We start from the raw sequence: 18508 nt of genomic DNA on the forward strand, positions 1-18508 counted from the left end.
CTGTCTAAACTTACATTGCTGAAAATGGATTTTTAGCATCTTACTACTTACTCTATTATATTTACTAGGATTTTGCTATACTATCAGAAGAGGAGGCGTCCCAGTCCTTATTGAGGTACTAAAAAGAGAATGTGAATGACCAGAGGCAAATCTGTGTTTTTATATGCACACATTTATTTTACAATATAGTTCTGGTGGGACTACACCTGTATAATGTGATGTAATTGTGCTAAGAAATATGTGCTACAAATGAACGCTTGTACTACATAAACTGTATGAGTATGTGGATACACAGCCATCACATTTTCATTAGGTTGTTGGATATCCCATTCACAAAATCCTGAGTGTTAGGGTAAATTCACACGGGCGGATCCGCCGGGAGTCTCACGCACGAAATCCGCAATACATGTATTATTCTTATTATTATTAATACGTGTATTGCGGATTAGCTACGGATTTTGTGCGTGAGACTCCCGGTGGATCCGCCCGTGGATTTACCCTTAATATAGAATCGGGCCCATTTTTGCAAAAATCACAGCCTCCACTATGGGAAGGCTTGCCACCAGATTTTGGATGTGTCTGTGGGAATAGTTCTAATTCAGCCAAAAGAGAATTTGCAAGGTCCAACACTGATGTTGGAAGAAAAGATCTTACTCACAATTAGTGCTACAGTTCATCCCAAAGGAGTTCAATGGGGTTGAGGTCAGGCTCTGTGTAAACCACTTATGCACCTCTCACCGTAAACTCACCCAAATTATGTCTTTAAGGTCCAAATGTTGGTGGCAGCAGAGGGGCCCATGTCAGCCCTTACTGCTGCCACTGAACAGAAGTTAAAGTGGTGCTGTCACCCCCCCCCCCCCCTTATTCTATAATATAACTTTATTAAAGAAATCATTAGCAAAAAAACAAACAGACCCTAAAGAGATTGTCCAGGAAATTTTTAGACAATTGGGGATCCTGCTGGGGCTGCGGGGGACATGACAGTAATCTGCACTTACCTGTACCGTTCCCCCTTTGCTGTCAGATCCCAAGCCACCCATTTTCTGCTTACAGTGTTTTGGAAACATCCAGTGACGTCCCGCTCCCTCTGGAAATAGCTGATCAGCATAGATTCTATACTGTCTGTGCTGATCGTCGGTTTCCAATGGGAGCGGGACATCGCCGGATGTTTCCAAAACACTTTCAGCTGCAGAAAACGTGTGTCTTGAGATCCGGCAACGCGGGGAACAGGACAGTATACATTCCTGTCATGTGCCCCACAGCTCCGGCAGGATCACCAATGATCAAAAATCCTGGACAACCTCATTAACTCTCCGAAGTACTCTGTTAAAGTATACCAAAATGTGGCTATTTTAAGGGTATACTTTGAACGACTTTTATTAAAAAGTATCTATAGAGGTAAACTGACCTTGCAGGTCACATACTTCCAGAGTCCTTTACACTCTGATATCACTGGAAAAAGTGATCAAAAAGGCCTTATACTAAGGGAAATTAAGAATTACATGTAAGCCACTTTATTCTTTTTAATGGTTTCCGGTGCAAATGAGATCTTCCATCCTACGTGACTACAAATGTCCTAAGAGAAGATGGGTCCCCAATTCCCAAGGAAGCATTCTGAAATATCAGTATATTTAAAGCAAAAATGTATTTCCAAAAAGGAATTTAACAAAATTGCAGATCACAAATGCATTTATTTAAAATTGATGCCATTTATGGTAAATGTAACAGCTATTCTGAGAGTTTATTACTGAAATATACAGGAAAATGTTATATTGCTTTTGGTAGATGTCCAGAATACTAATAACATAGTTTGTAAGTCTAAAACAAGTTCATATTAGTAAATTAGTATCAGCCTATATGATAACTCTTTACAATGTTGGAAATAAATAATATTTTATAATTCTTTTAGGAAGTGGAAAGGAAATTTGCAGTATGCAGTTCCACCTCTCAGAGATAATAGTCCCTGTCAGCCAACCATGGACCATACTGGTAAAATTCTTCTATGGTTTATATGGATAAATACTAATCATTTTGTGCAGCAAAGTATTACATGTATGTTTTTTAATATCTATCCCCATAATGTCTATCTGAATGATCACTGAATCCATGACTCAACTGGTCATAACTGTTTTGGTGGCACAAGGGACATTTTCACATTGTATATGTGGTGATTTCCCTTAACTTATCGGGGTTATTTTAATGCTATGCCTAATCTGGGTGGGAGAAACAATTCCAATGAGTCTTTATAGTCTAGTATGGATATATGAGGAAATGGTCAATATGCCAGAATTGCTGGTGTATAATGCCTGTTGATGGCTTTTTATCATGAACTGAAAAAGACCAGGCAAATATACTTAAGGGTAGCTTCACACGTAACGTACCGCTTTAAATCCGCACTGTAAAATCTACTGTGGATCCGCAGCAGATTTGATGGTGCAGATTTGATGCTGTGTTCATTCATTTAGTCAAATCTGCTGCAATGAGCTGCGATACGGTACGTGTGAAGCTACCCTTTAGAAGGGTATAACCAGTACATAGAGGGATGTATGAAAATTTAGGCGTTAGAAATAGAAAGACATGACGATCCTGGTCAAACAAGTTGAATGTTCCTTTACTACTGTGGCTTTTTTTACCTCATACCTCTACTTAGACATTTTCCCTACCTTACTTTTTTGATGCTTCTTCTCACACTAGCAGCATTTCCTATTTTTACAGACTTATGTGAAGACTCTCAGCAACTATTTGATTCTTTTGAACAAGAGGTTAGTAATAATGGGAACTATGTACAGTGGGAGAGCAGCCAAAATGCATGGTTTTCATGCATTCAAAGTGCATTATTACTTATTACTATTCCATATATTAAAGAAGTCCGGCCAAAATAAATTTTTGATATGTTATTACTTATGGAAAGTTATACAAATTTCTAATGCACATTAATTATGGGAAATGCACGTATAGGGCTATTTCCCTTAATTTAGTAGATCAGGAAGTGTTAGTATTCTTTTAGATACAGTGACGTCACGACGAAAGGTGTAATTCCTATGGAGTGTCCAGCAGGGGGCGCGCTATATGTAGAAGTCTATTGGACTTTATTGTTTCTATGGATTTCTATGTAAAGTAATGTAATGTAGTGTACAGTATGCTTTATTTAATGAATACATCTATGGAATACTGCATATTGCATAAATGTATTCAATCAGTACATTAGGATATCACAGTAAGCCCGCCGATCCACCGCACTCCCGCCGCCCGCCGATCTGCCGCACTCCGGCGATCCGGACTATATACACTGAACTACTGCTCCCATCATCTGCTCATAGTATGAGCAGGTGATGGGAGTGGTAGCTGGGTTATGGCTATCACTTGCCTGCCGCCAGGCGCAGGGGGGAGCTGCTCATCACACAGGAGCGCTCCCCCCTCCTCCTTCCAGGATCTGGGGAACCTCCCCCCTGTCCCGCCGCTCTCCCCCCACACATACCGACTCCCGATGCTTTCTGGCCAGCACGTGTGGGAGAGGACAGTCAGTGCGGACACCAGGATGAATTACACCTTTCGTCGTGACGTCACTGTATCTGAGAAAATTCTAACACTTCCTGGTCTACTAAATTAAGGGAAATAGCCCTATATGTGCATTTCCCATAATTAATGTACATTAGAAATTTGTACAACTTTCCATAAGTAATAACATATCAATAATTTATTTTGGCCGAACTTCTCCTTTAATCTACTGTAGTTTGTGAAAGAGAGATTCCTTTTTTTAGTACTCTAATGTGCTCAGCCAGGGGACTGAACATAATAAAGCATATTACCTCGCTCGCTGTTACCGCCACCAATCTTCCCCTGGAGCTGGTCCTGTTGCACAGCCTTTCCTGTGTTTGGGAATGGTGCGTACACTGCCCATTCAGGGGACATACTGTACAGGAATGAATAGAACATTAGATCTGTGGAGGTTCTTCACTATACAATTATATGAATCCCAGGGGCCCGTTGATTTTCTGATGTGCAGACGACTAGTGATGACATAGATGCCTACATAAAAGATACGATCAGCTGACAGAGTACAGATTTCTTATTTTTAGGCTAATCACTGGCTCTAGGGTGACATCTGCTCTAGGGTGACAGTCAGGAATCCCTGATACACGTGATTATTGGGTTGTATTGACTTTCTCTCTCTTGTGTGTAGCCAGCTAGGTTTACTCACTGTATTTTGAATTGAAAATGCTCTGGGCAACTGTCATTTGTTTTTCTTTATCACCATCTAGTGGATATTTATAGTACTGTCATGCAAGTACATGCATGTTCTAAGACACATTTGCTTGAATCCTGAATCAATGTGGAACATTTTATCATATTTGACAGAAAAATAAGCACAGCCAAGCTATTCATCCCATTGAACCAACAGACACCACAACTGAACTGAACTATATCACCTATGGTAAAGGGGAGTGTTTAATATGCAACATGACAAAAAAAAAAAAAAAAAACGCTTGAGATATTATAGAGATTTAATCTGTGGAGAAGTGGGGTGTGATCAATAAATCTCACGTTAAAATTTGTTTATGTTGAGGTAATATGTTGCATGTGTGTGTATCTTTCAACTATACTGTATTATAGTGCCACAAGAGAGAATCATAAAATATATACATTCATAAGTATTCTGCATTCTGAAATGTAGTGTCACAATAGAGTGCATCATAAATCTATAGGAATACAATCCAGTCTGTTGATAATCATTGTATTTTATACATTACACTATATTGTCAGAATAGGGCACAACATAATATAAATATACCTTTTGGCCATGGTCACACATTGTATGAACATCGGCCGTTATTTGACACAGCCACTGTTTGCCATGTCAAACAATGGTCGGTGTCTCAGATGTTCACCTGTCCGATACTGCAGTATTGGCCAGGTAAACATCACTTCATTTTAATTGGAATGTGGGCGCATTCGGGTGTGCCCGCATTACAATTAGCCCTACAATTAGAGCACTATATAAAGTATGGCCAGAAGCTGTACTTTACATTGTGAGAACAGGTTGTTCTGTACTGCCCCTGTTCACTGGATAGTGGCTAAACAAAATAGACTTGTCAGTTATTTTGTGCAGCTGCATAGAACACTGGCCGTAGTGTATACAGAGTTATTTATTGTAAAAATATGTAGTGTAAACATGGCATCAGTATGTATGTATAAGCTGCATTTTGGTGCACAGTGCAATGAAACATAAATTATACAGCAGAGTGGGTGTTAATAGGGTGCACTGTATTGTGTTGTCACATCATAATAACCATAATATAAATAAAACAAAGTGCTTCATAATATAAACAAAGAGCCAGTTTTTAATTTATAGATTGCACTCTTGGTGGTTTCACAGTGGAGCACAGCTCAGATGATACCTTCAAGACGATGTGATATTGCAAAACAGTACATCACAGAAATCTTGAAAAAACTGGATGGAGTTCAAAAGTCAGATAGATCAGTTTCAATTGATCATAATTTAACTGCATTTTGCCAGCTATTTTAGGTCCCTGTGGTTCTACTGGGCTTAGATTGCAACCATAGTATATACAGCACCAAGCTGCCCCCTTAGTGCCATCTAAATTAATGACAAGGGCTTGCCAAGGCAGGCATCCATCCACAGACAGCCGTTTCGGGGCATTTGCCCCTCGTCAGTGTGGAGCAGGATTCTGGCTAGTTGGGGCAATGACAAATCAACCAACAAAACACAGTAATCACTGAACTCAAGGAGATCAGTGAAAAAATTCCAATGAAGTACTCAATCAAGAATCTTCACTGATGCCCCCAAAAATTTAAATATGCAAAACAAAAGTCTGTGGAGCCTCGGTTGCGAGTCTTAAAACACAGGATAGCCAGATATCTCTAGCCTGTTGCCACGGGGTGCCTCCATGATGGGGAGAGCACCACACCATACCTGATAGCCCCTTAAGTCCCATTCGGTTGCGAGTATTGGAATATAAATAGGGAAACAACAGGGTGGCCCCTTTTGGTCAACGTCTAACTCAAGGTGCGAGTGTTGCGATCATGACAAGGGCTTGCCAAGGCAGGCATCCATCCACATACAGCCGTTACGGGGTATTTGCCCCTTGTCAGTGTGGAGCAGGATTCTGGCTGGTTGGGGCAATGACAAATCAACCAACAAAACACAGTAATGACTGAACTCATTGCCCCAACCAGCCAGAATCCTGCTCCACACTGACGAGGGGCAAATACCCTGAAAGTCTGTCTGTGGATGAATGCCTGCCTTGGCAAGCCCTTGTCATGATCGCAATACTCTTACCTTGAGTAAGACGTTGACAAAAGGGGCCACCCTGTTGTTTCCCTATTTATGTTCCAATACTCGCAACCGAGTGGGACTTAAGGGGCTATCTCTCAGGAATGGTGTGGTGCTCTCCCCATCATGGAGGCAACCCGTGGCAACAGGCTTGAGATATCTGGCTATCCCGTGTTTTGAGACTCACAACCGAGGCTCCACGGACTCTTGTTTTGCATATTTAAATTTTTGGGGGCATCAGTGGAGACTCTTGATTGAGTACTTCATCGGAATCTTTTTGAGTTCAGTGATCACTGTGTTTTGTTGGTTCATTTCCTGTCTCAGTCAGAGATGTCAGCAGAGAGCAGTGTGTCAGACTGAAAATAAAACAACACTTCCTGCATGACATATAGTAGCTAATAAAGTAGCTAATATGTATAATAATAATAAGTATGGAGGGAGGAGGGAGAGGCCAATGTGAGCGGACATGTTCCTGGTGAGTTCATGCTCCACGCAGCTCATACACTGACCCTGACCCGATGAAATACCCCTGTCCATGGGGACAAAGCCTCGGAGGACGCCCAGGAGAGGACCCCCTATCCCTAGACTGGGTCCCCGTGCTTACCGGTCGCCTGTTGCTGGCCGCCGCCGACTCCGCGCAGTTGCGTCATCCTCCAGCTCAGACCTGTCGCTCCAGGCGTGTGGCAGAATGGGACTGTAGTCTCCCGAACCCCCTCCAAAGTGCCGCCGGCACCCAGACACCCGGAGGAGACACAGCACCCGGCCCCAGACACGTGGCAATCCGCCATCTTGCCCACCTGAGGAGGCGGCCGACATTGCAGGGGGACATGTGGCTTCCCCTTCCTGGCTTCCCTGTCCTGTGGGGTGCCCCCCTCTCCCTCTAGTCGCCTAAGACTCACCCTTCCACTACTGCAGGGGGTACTCCAAGTCCTCAACCATACTCCAAGGGCCCCACTGCTCAACAGCACCAGCTCTTAAAGGGGCAGCACCGCATCTCCTCATACCTCATGGCTGCATCATCACAGCCTCATATGACTAAGTCCCAGCCAGGAACATCCTCATCATCGACCCCGGCACTACCTCCCTCTGCTAAATCTATCGGGATGCCTGACTTCCCGTGGTCCCAAAATACGGACTTTGACACTGAAGTACTGGGTGCCCAACTAGCAGTCTCCCAACAACATATCCATCGCTTGCTGACTCAGCTCCCGACTAAAAGTGACTTCCGGTCCATGCTAGGGGAGGTCAAAGAGACATTTAAGAAAGAAATATGGGGAGTCAGGAAGGATCTTCAGCATATGGTGCAGAGGGTGGAGATGTTGGAGAGTAGGCAGGATGACTCCCGCACATATATTGGTCACCTTCAATCCACTGTCTGCTTCCAGTCACAGGCCCTGGAGTAGATGCAAAGACACCTAGAGGACCTAGACCACAAAGTACGGAGGAATAACATCTGTGTGCGAGGCCTGCCTCAGGCGACTAGAGAATAAATGACACTAGAGAGTAAATGACACTTTGGAGGGTCTGTTTAATTCTCTTCTGGGGGAGCCATCCTCCCACAAGATGAAGTTTGATAGGGCCCAACGGGCTCTTAAAGCGTAACTGTCATTTCAGGGTCATTTTTCTGAAAACATTAAATATCAACAGTACAAGCGATTTTAAGAAACTCTGTAATAGGTTTTATGTACTAAAAGAGTTTCCTTCTGTAGTGAAAAAGCAATCTCCCAGCCTCCCCCCTCACATCAAATGAAGCAGGATTTCTCTGTCCATTATGTGGCTATGGAGAGGGGAGGGGCTGTTAGGAGTGACTGAGCATGGAGCAGTCCAGCACAGCACAACACCCTGCAATCTTCTCTCAGTAAGTTCATAGATAAGCACTGACCTTTCTGACACCTGAATTTAGCGTTTTAGGTGCCCAGAGAGTCTACAAACAGCTGACCTTCATGTCACCTCTTCCTGCTCCCTCATCTCCCTCAGCCCCTCCCCCCTTCATAGGCTTACAATGGAGAGAGCAGAGCCCGTCTTCACTGGCTTCTCTGTAATGAAGACGTGTTTGCCTGATAACGCACAGATAAGAAGTCAGGGGGGGAGGCTGGGAGATTGCTTCTTGAGTACAGAAGGAGGCTTTTTTGGCTGATGAAACCTATTACAGAGTTTCTTAAAATCGCTTATACTACTGATTTCTGCAATAAAAAAAAACATGACAGTTACTTTTTAAACCGAGAGCAACCTCAGGCCCACCTAGGGATGTCATATGCTGTCTCCATGATTATTTCCTGAAGGAAAGCATTATGGCCAAGGTCCGCTCTCTGAGAGACCTGGACTCTGACGGTGCCTCCATTCAACTTTACCCCGATCTCTCGTGGATTACGAGAGACTACGACGTCCCCTACCGGTGGAACTTCCCGTTTGCACTCACATCTAGGAAGGATGGTCGTTCAGTGACCCTGTGCTCTCTGTCTGATCTTCCTAAGTTCTGTCCCCAAGATTTCAGACTGGACTGTGACACCCCCAGCCCTGCCTCTGGTCTGGCAATCAGCACAACGCAAACGGCGTAGACGCGCATCGGGTCCTTTTTCCCCTCCTGAGGACTAAGCTGCTTGAGGGACTTTAACATTTACTAACACTGTGTTCAGGGGTTCTCTTTATTATGCTATGCTACATTGGGTCAGGTTCAAGATTCTCCAGCTTCTTTCAGTCATGCTGAGTGGATGAGCGAGTTGTGATGGAATGATTGTTTTTTCACTTCTGCCTGGTGGGTTTCTTCTTTTCTCCCTCTGGGGCCTACTAGCTCCAACTATCCGAGAGTTGGTTAGTGTCTTTCTCATGTTTGTTGGTTCACTACAAAAGTGCTGCTCCCATCCTTGACCAGGATGCAAGGGTTTCTGGAGATATGCCTTTGGTATGTTCGGGCCTGCTGTTCTATGTGGTTTATGTTTGTGTTTGATCGTGCTGTCTTCCCTTCTCTGTTTTTCCCTCCTTGATGTGTCCCCCCTAGGATCCTGGGGGGACACTAGAGTCCTCTGGAGTCTCTGCCCTTCCCGTCTATTGGTGAGTTCTGCTATACTAGTAGTCACATTCTTATGTTGTACCCATGGCAACCTGTATTTTCCTAAATGTTAAGGGGCTCAACTCAAACCCGAAACGCTGCATCACCGTGAGGGAGCTTAGAGACTTAAAGGCAGATGTTGCATTCCTTCAGGAAACCCACTTTGATAACGCAGCGAATTTAAATTTTGCTCACCACTCCTATCCTCAGGTAATTTCTGCTTCTAAAGGCAATAAAACGGCAGAAGTAGCCATCCTGTTCTCCCGACACTTCCCTATTCAGATCCCCTCTTCCTTCTCAGATCCAGGATGCAGATATGTGATTGTGGAGGGTACGGTGTAGGGTAAACCGATTATTTTCTGTAACATCTATGCCCCCAACAGATCCCAGATTCCCTTTCTGCGTAGGGTGCTTACCCGCTTGTCTAGGTACCCTCCGGCTTCTAGAGTGGTGGGAGGGGACTTTAATATCCCTTTTTCTGAATTAGTGGATAGACACTCCATAGATGGTAGATCCCCCACGGCGGAACTGGCCAAGTTGTCCAGGGAATTTCGTAAATTAACCCATAGCTGCACCAGGACGTTATTGAACGTCCTCGTGCCGCTATGGGAGTTCAGAGGGGGGTCGCGCGGCGACCACCCTCTGAACTGCCGCGATCCCGGGTGCCGCGTGTAGCCCGGGCTCGCGGCTATTAGCGGGCACGGTCCGATCGCCGTGCCCGCTAATTAAGTACTTAGAAGCAGCTGTCAAAGTTGACAGCTGCTTCTAAATACTAGCTAATCTCCATACCTGGTGGTCTAGTGGGGGGATCGCCCCCCTGCGGCGCGATTGCGGGGGGGCGATCCCTGCATCCATACCGGGCCGGGGTCTGCTCCGTAATGGCGCTGATCCCGGCTCGGCATTCTATTGCTTTTGGCTGCAGCAGCCAAAAGTAATAGAACACCGATCTCATGGATTCATGCAGTATAACTATACTGCATGGATCTCTATGAGAGATCAGAGTGCATATACTAGAAGTCCCCCAGGGGGGCTTCTAGTATATGTGTAAAGTAAAAGACAAATGTATTTTTAATAACACAAAACCCCCTCCCCTAATAAAAGTCTGAATCACCCCCCTTTCCCCATTTTATAAATAAAAATAAATAAATAAATTAATAAACAAACATGTTTGCTATCGCCGCGTGCGTAATCGCCCGAACTATTAATTAATCACATTCCTGATCTCGCACGGTAAACGGCGTCAGCACAAAAAAATCCCAAAGTGCAAAATTGCGCATTTTTGGTCGCATCAAATCCAGAATAATTGTAATAAAAAGCGATCAAAAAGTCATATATGCGCAATCAAGGTACCGATAGAAAGATCACATCATGGCGCAAAAAATGACACCTCACACAGACCCATAGACCAAAGGATAAAAGCGTTATAAGCCTGGGAATGGAGCGATTTTAAGGAACGTATATTGGTTAACAATGGTTTGAATTTTATACAGGCCATCAGATACAATATAAGTTATACATGTTACATATCGTTTTAATCGTAACGACTTGAGGAACATGCATAACAAGTCAGTTTTACCCCAGGGCGAATGGCGTAAAAACACATTTCCCCCAAATAAAAGAAATGCGTTTTTTTTTTTCAATTTCACCACACATATAATTTTTTTCTGGTTTCCCGGCACATTTTAGGCAAAAATTACATCTGCCTTAGCAAAGTACAATTAGTTGCGCAAAAAATAAGGGCTCATTTGGGTCTCTAGGTGGAAAAATGCAGGCGCTATGGCCTTATATACACGAGGAGGGAAAAACGAAAACGCAAAAATGAAAACTGGCTGTGTCCCCTAAGGGTTAATCTGGGCCCACCAGCTATATGATTTGTGGAGGATCGACCATCCGACGGAGAAGACTTATACTTTTTACTCCCACCCACACCATATGCATTCTAGATTAGACTACTTCTTCGGTAACACCCCCACGGTTCGCCTCCTTAAACAAGCCCAGATCGGCCCCATTTCTTGGTCTGACCATGGCCCTGTCTGCATCGCCCTAAACAGCCTCCTTTCCCCTACCCGTCATTGCCACTGGCATTTGAACGAGTCACTCCTTAAAAATCAAATCTCCAGAGACTCCCTTAAAACCTGTATCTCCACCTATTTCTCGGAGAATGAGGGCTTAGTCACATCGGAGTCCACTCTATGGGAAGCTCATAAGGCCGTTGTCAGAGGTCACTGTATAGCATTTAGCGCTAGACAAAAGAAAGATGCCCAGGCGGCTCTGCTTACTGCAAAAAAAGCTGTGAGTGACCTGGAAGCTACCTTGCAGGCCCGTCCGTCCTTGGGAACACTGAGGAAACTAGTTGCAGCGAGGGCTCATCTCAAAGACTTATCCTTTCAGAAAGTAGAACGGCTTCTCTTATATTCTAAACAGCGCTTCTATGAGAAAGGTAATAAAGCCCATACTCTGTTAGCCTGCATGCTTGCGGACCATTCGGCTGTTCTGTCTCCTCAGGCTCTCCGGGACCAACGCGGTGTCCTTAAGTACCACCCGAGGGACATTTCCTCCATTTTTGTTAATTACAACTCAAAATTGTACTCCCTGAATTCCTCCCTCCCTTCTGACCCTGAGTCTCAAGGTTCCCGTATTCGGGACTTGCTGAGGGATTGCAATTTGCGTACTCTCTCAGGAGGTGCTTGAAGCACTGAACTCCCCTATAACCGGTGAGGAGTTTGCAGAGATGCTCAAATCTTTACCTTCGGGTCGTGCTCCGGGGCCAGACGGCTTCACCTACCTTTACTATAAGACTTTTGCGGAGGATCTCTCTCCTAGATTGGTCTCCCTATTGAATTCTTTTTTGCAAGCGTCCCCGATCCCGCCCTCTATGTCACACCCCTATATCACCCTCATATCCAAACCAGATAAGGACTATCAGGACTGCGCTAATTATAGGCCCATTGCCCTTCTGAATACAGATTTAAAACTCTTTACCAAATTACTGGCCCCCCCGCCTGGGCTATTGGTTTCCTTCTTTAGTTAATAAGGATCAGGTGGGGTTTGTGCCGTGTCGCCTGGGGGGGGGGGGATAATACCAGACAAGCAATACATTTGATTCATGCCGTGAACCAGCAGATGGACCGGGCCCTGATTGTTAGCCTTGACGCGGAAAAGGCGTTTGATCGCCTAAGCTGGCCATTTATGTTTGAAACCTTATGGAGTTTTGGGTTCTCGGGCCCATTCCTATCTGCTGTTCAGGGTCTCTACTCCCGGCCCACTGTGGCTATTAAACTCCCCCATATGATCTCTGATACGTTTCCTCTCCCGAATGGCACCCACCAGGGCTGTCCTTTATCTCCACTCCTGTTTGTCCTGTGTATTGAGCCATTGGCGGCGGCCATTCAAAATTGCCCTGATATTAAGGGGGTTAGTGTTAGGGGTAGGGAATTTAAAATAATGCTTTTTGCGGATGATGTGTTGCTCACCCTGACTGACCCGATCACAAACCTGCCTGTCCTCCACAACCTCCTCTCCAAATATGGGGTCCCTTCTGGATATAAAGTAAACACCTCCAAATCGGAGGCCCCTTAACTTCCTTAAGGTCTGTTGTGGATCAGCTGTCGGCGACCTTTAAATTCCGGTGGACCCCTTCCTCCCTTAAATATCTAGGTATACACCTCTCCCCCACCTACTCGTCTCTCTATTTAACTAACTACCCGGCTCTTTTTAGGGAACTTAGGGCGTTGCTTGCCAAGTGGTCTTCCGTCTACATCTCTCTGCTGGGCCGTGTTGGTCATGATGAGTAGCAAACGCTATGGTGGGCTGGCGGTACCGAACTTTATTCATTACTATTGGGTGACGCATCTGAGACAAATCCTGGTCTGGTCCACCTATGCAGCATATAAGCACTGGATGTGGATTGAAAAACTGTGGTTCGCTCCCTATCATCCTAACTCCTTCCTGTGGCATAGGTCTCCCCCGAGTACATCTAGTCTATCCCTTTTGGGCCCCATGCGATTCACGCTCCACATCTGGACCTCCTGTGCCTCTAAATTTGGCCTATGCTTCTCTATCTCCCCCCTCAATCCCTTTCTGCTCCTTCCCTTCTTTGACCCAGGTCGTGAGTCCCCTATGGTTCGGACTTGGTCAGACAAAGCTTTATTCCAGTTTGCCGACGTAGTTGATCCATTGACCCGCACCTTGTTGCCTTTTGAGAGGCTAGAGGATAGGAGTGGCTTGCCTTCTACCGCACGTTCTAAAGCTGCGACATTTCATCCTTTCCCACCTGGGCTCCCTCACGGTCTCTAAACCTACGGCATTCGAACAATTAGTGAGACGGGGAACGTCCACTCAGGGTTTGATCTCGGATATTTACAGTATTCTTGACTCACCAATAGACGATGCTCCAGTTAGACGTGCCTATATGGACAAGTGAGAGAACATTCTAGGTCTTGCAATTCCCCCAGAGGGCTAGGGTGTAGTGTGGGAAAGGGCTGCATCCTCCTCCATCTGTACTCTATTCAAGGAAACGCATTACAAAATAATTATGATGTGGTATCACACGCCTGAACTCCTCCACAAGTTGAACAGCAATGTGCCGTCTCTTTGTTGGAGATGTCAGGGGGCAGTAGGCTCTCTTTATCATATTTTCTGGGTCTGTAGCCTGATTATGGGCTTTTGGCGTGAGGTTTGCGGTCTGGCCTCCACTATCCTCCAGTAGCATATCCCGCCCGAAGCGGCCCTATGTTTATTGAACCACTTCCCTAAAACGGTCGGGAAAAAACTTGCAAAACTACTCCTAGTGCTCCTCACTGCGGCTAAGTCCCTGATTGCTAAAAATTGGAAGCAGACCACTCCCCCATCTAGAGATCACCTTTTGACTAGAATAAGCGAATTGAGGACTCTGGAACGCCTGACTGCATCTTTGAACAATAAGCTGGAGTTGTTTGAATCTGTTTGGTCTCATACTATGGCCCACATGCCAGTATGGTTTAGGATCCTAGGTCTTTCTCGCCAATGCACCTCTATCCACCCCCCCACCCGTGTCCGGTACAGCTAAACCCTCTCCGCCGGTTTAGCCCATAGTCTAGGTCTGGCCTGTTGCCTGGCGGATTTTCATGATAAATATAGATAGCTCAGTTATGTTTTCTCTTCACTTCTGGAGGGGTACTTCCCATTGAACGCAATATTGTTTGCTCTAACCGCATTTTGATTGTACTTTCTATGGTCACTTTGTCAATGTTAATGTTTTTTGTTATCAATATGTATAAAACTTTAATAAGAACTTACAATTTAAAAAAAAAATGGAAAGACTTGAGATTTTTTAATAGAAGTAAATTACAAATCTATAGTTGATTTCAAAGAAAAAGATTTTCGCTGGATTTTACATGATGGCACACGGCCAGGAAACTACATATTTCAGCATGCATTGCACCTCTGGCCGGTAGCTGCTCCTGTCTTGTAGTATCTTCCCACCACTGGCTCAATCTGCTTCTGCTTTGCACAGTAAACATATTGGGCCTCATTTACTAACAATGCAGCAATGTTAAGCCATTATGTTGTTGGTTGTGTCTGGTTTTTTTTTGTGCCAAATTCATTAATGTAGTGCATTGTAAATCTGGAAGGTTTTTCACAGGACAAACTAAAACCCGACCATGCTGCCACACTAGAAGTAGCTGTTTTTAAGAATAGAAAACCTGTAATAAATGACGGCTTGCTTAATAAATCTGTCGGTTGTGGCATTTTTAACCCTTAGAGGACCGGGACAATTAAAATTTTTGCGTTTTCGTTTTTTCCTCATTGTGCTTAAAAGGCCATAGCGCTTGTGCATTTTTTCACCTAGAAAACCACATGAGCCCTTATTTTTTGCACCACTAATTGTACTTTGCAATGACAGGCTGAATTTTTTCATAAAGTACACTGCGAAACAAGAAAAAAATTCAATGTGTGGTGAAATTGAAAAAAAAAAAACAAACGCATTTCTTTTATTTGGAGGGTATTTTTTTTACGCCATTCGCCCTGGGCACTGACATGTTATATATGTTCCTCAAGTCGTTACGATTACAATGATATGTAACATGTATAACTTTTATATGATGTGATGGCTTGTAAAAAATTCAAACCATTGTTAACAAATGCATGTTCCTCAAAATCGCTCCATTCCCATACTTATAGCGCTTTTATCCTTTGGTCTTTGGGGCTGTGTGAGGTGGCATTTTTTGCGCCATGATGTTTTCTTTCTATCGGTACCTTGATTGCGCATATGCCCTCGATTGCTTCCGGCTGTTGCAGCCAGAAGCAACCCAATGCCGAGCCGGAATCAGCGCCATTACGGCACAGTTCCGGGGGGGCGATCTCCGGCACTAGACACCAGGGAACGATGCATCAAGTAATCGGATGCAACTGTCATCTTTGACAGCTGCATCCGGTTATCTAATTAGCGGGCATGGCGATCGGACCGTGCCCGCTAATAGCCGCGGTCGTGGGCTACATGCGGCCCCGCTCTGAACACCTGTGGGCGGCCCTGGGCGTATGGGTACGTCCAGGGTCGCCTAAGGGTTAAATGACAAAAGCCCAATTGGTTAGATTTTGGACAAAAATTACTTGTTATATTGTACTCCTTTAGTATCAGAACACTAAACCAACAGGGAAAATGGACAAAAACCCGACAATATACTGTACCTTATTAAATCAGGCCTTTAGTAAATCAGGCCCAGTATCTATCTGTCTTTCCATCTATACAAAGGATATAATGACAGCACTACTCAAAATAGAAGTTAAATTGCTGGTGCCAGCAGGCGCTGTCCCGACCAGGGAACATACAACATACTCCAAAAAAAAATAGTCTGCAGCACTCATTCCAGTCTTGCAAAACAAAAGTTTGGTTTATTCAATCAAGCGAAAAAATGCGACACAGCAAGTAATTCTCTACAGACTATATTCTTTTATATATCTTTCTGTCTATCTACCCATTCATCTACATAGATAGATTAGAGAAAAACAAAAGACACAGTTATCATGTTACCTGGGTCTAAGAAGGGAGGGGGAGGACATTTTTGTAACATTCACAGGTATGGTCTTCTCAGTTGAATGTTTTTGAATTTACTCTTGCTTGGTTTTGGGCTTCATACTTGTAACAAAAGACAAAACGTGCAGCATCAAATACATGTAGCTGTAACACTGTATAAGAGAATGGACCCTGAGGCTGGAAACATCCCTGCAGTTTTTATACCAAAGGCAAAAGAGAGGTACAAGTCCTTCCTTTATATTTACCATTCTTTCTGAATGCACTTCTTGTTTTGATTTAAAAAGTGTAGTGTTGACTTTCCAAAAAAATGCTGCTTGTAATTCCATTCTTACTACTTCTTTCTTTTCTTCCCCCAGTTGCTTAAAGTGTTTCTGTCGTTTGGAAAAACTTTTGAGATGTCAAAGTTTTGATTGGTCCGAGTATGAGTGTTTAGATCCGTACCAACCGTGAGAATGAGCTGGGAGAAGCGCGATCCTCTCCTGGCTCTGTGTCACGTGATCAGTCAGACTCCAACTACAGTAATTGTCTATGTAAGTCTATGGAGTCCGACTGATATTACTGACACTGCTGCACCACTCTCTTCTCCTGGCTCAGTCTCTCGATCGGTATTGGTCTGAACCTTCTGACCTGGACCGATTAAAACTTTTGAAATTTTTTTATGACATGTCAAAAGTTTTTCCAAATGACAAGTGACACTTTCGGACAACCAGAGTGTCCTCTGTGGACAACATGCAACTTTTCTTGGCAGTTTTTCTTTCAGCTTTTTAAAGGTGCCCTCACTTAATCAAAAATAATGTGAAATACCCTCGGAGCTTTACTTTTTCTTTGAATTTCACTGTACATAACCACAACCACATGGTGCGCACTTTGCATGATGCCCGCGATGCCCGCCTGGTCTGCAGTGAAACCAGCCTCCAGAAGACAAGCAGCCCATACAGTCGAGGACGCTGTACCCACATGAGCCTGTGCACGTTGTCACTGTTTTAATTTCTTTGACCCTTATTGTTAGCCCCAGTTTTGGTGGTAACCGGAGATGCAATTTTTGGTACTATTGGGTGCCGTGTATGAGAAACAATTGTGTCTGGTTAATTCATATACACCTACAGATGACCCCTTAAGCTTTTTTTACTAGGCTCTGTACACTTATTTCCGATTTGCAATATAATATGCTGCTTTGGGCCAGTGACTTTAACATGGTTTATAATGGCAAATTGGACAGCTCCAACGACGCTCCCTTGCGCCGTATTGGTGCCCAGCAACGTCTTTTGACCTCATCCCTTCCCGAACTAGGGGTGGCGGATGTTTGGAGGGAGCATAATGGCACTACAAGAGGTTATACCTATTTTTCTCCAACTCATCATCACTATACCAGAATTGACTGGGTCTTAACCTCCACGTCTGCTCTCCCTGCACTCCTGTATGCTAGACATGTTCTCTCAGTCTGATCAGATCACGACGTAGTGGTGGCTGAATTTGATCTCGTGGACAAGCTTTATACGCCCTTTAAATGGAGGCTGAATGAATCCCTATTGACGAAACCCTGTTTGTGCCAGCAGCTCCAGGCCGATCTTATCTCCTATTTCAGAGCCAATGCTGTGCTGTCATCTGACCCTTGTTGGGTATGGTTGGCCCACAAGGCGTTTATGAGAGGTAGATTGATCTACATGGCTACTGGGGTGAAGAGGGAGCGTAATAGGGCCCAGGCCACACTTGAGAACAAGCTCTTAAGACTCTCTATAGCCCACCAACGTAACCCAACCATATATTTATCTAAAGCTATGGCAGATGTTAAATTACAACTTGATGCGGTTCTTACTCACAGGACAGAAAAAGCGGTACGCTGGACACAAGCTACATATTATAAATGGGTCAACAAGCCGGACAGACTTTTAGCTAAGATGTTAGCTCAGAAACAGAGGATGAACCACATCCATTAACTACAAGTACGCCCAGGGCTTTATACATCCCATCCTGACCGCATTTACAAAGTTTTTCACTCTTTCTATTCTTCCCTCTATGCTGATTCCTCCCCCCTTCTGACCCCAAAATTAAACAATTCTTGGATTCTCTCCCCGTAGCATCCATATCGCCAGATGAGCAAACCTTACTAAACCGCCCCATTACGGAAGAGGAAGTAACAGAGGCGATC

The 18508-nt window shown here is 44.4% G+C and overlaps 1 protein-coding gene across 8 annotated transcripts in view; it reads left to right on the forward strand.

The window, feature by feature from the left end:
- The window catches only part of ANKRD31 (ankyrin repeat domain 31), a 159345-nt gene that overhangs the window by 28727 nt on the left and 112110 nt on the right, over nucleotides 1-18508 (forward strand). For all 8 annotated transcript variants that reach the window (XM_069962787.1, XM_069962782.1, XM_069962783.1 and 5 more), the window contains 3 exons: nucleotides 69-115; nucleotides 1910-1989; nucleotides 2716-2762. In XM_069962787.1, the coding sequence (XP_069818888.1) occupies nucleotides 69-115; nucleotides 1910-1989; nucleotides 2716-2762 (174 nt within the window). The remainder of the gene's footprint in view (nucleotides 1-68; nucleotides 116-1909; nucleotides 1990-2715; nucleotides 2763-18508) is intronic.

The sequence above is a fragment of the Dendropsophus ebraccatus genome, chromosome 3, assembly GCF_027789765.1.
Source record: "Dendropsophus ebraccatus isolate aDenEbr1 chromosome 3, aDenEbr1.pat, whole genome shotgun sequence".
Taxonomy (NCBI): Eukaryota; Metazoa; Chordata; class Amphibia; order Anura; family Hylidae; genus Dendropsophus; species Dendropsophus ebraccatus.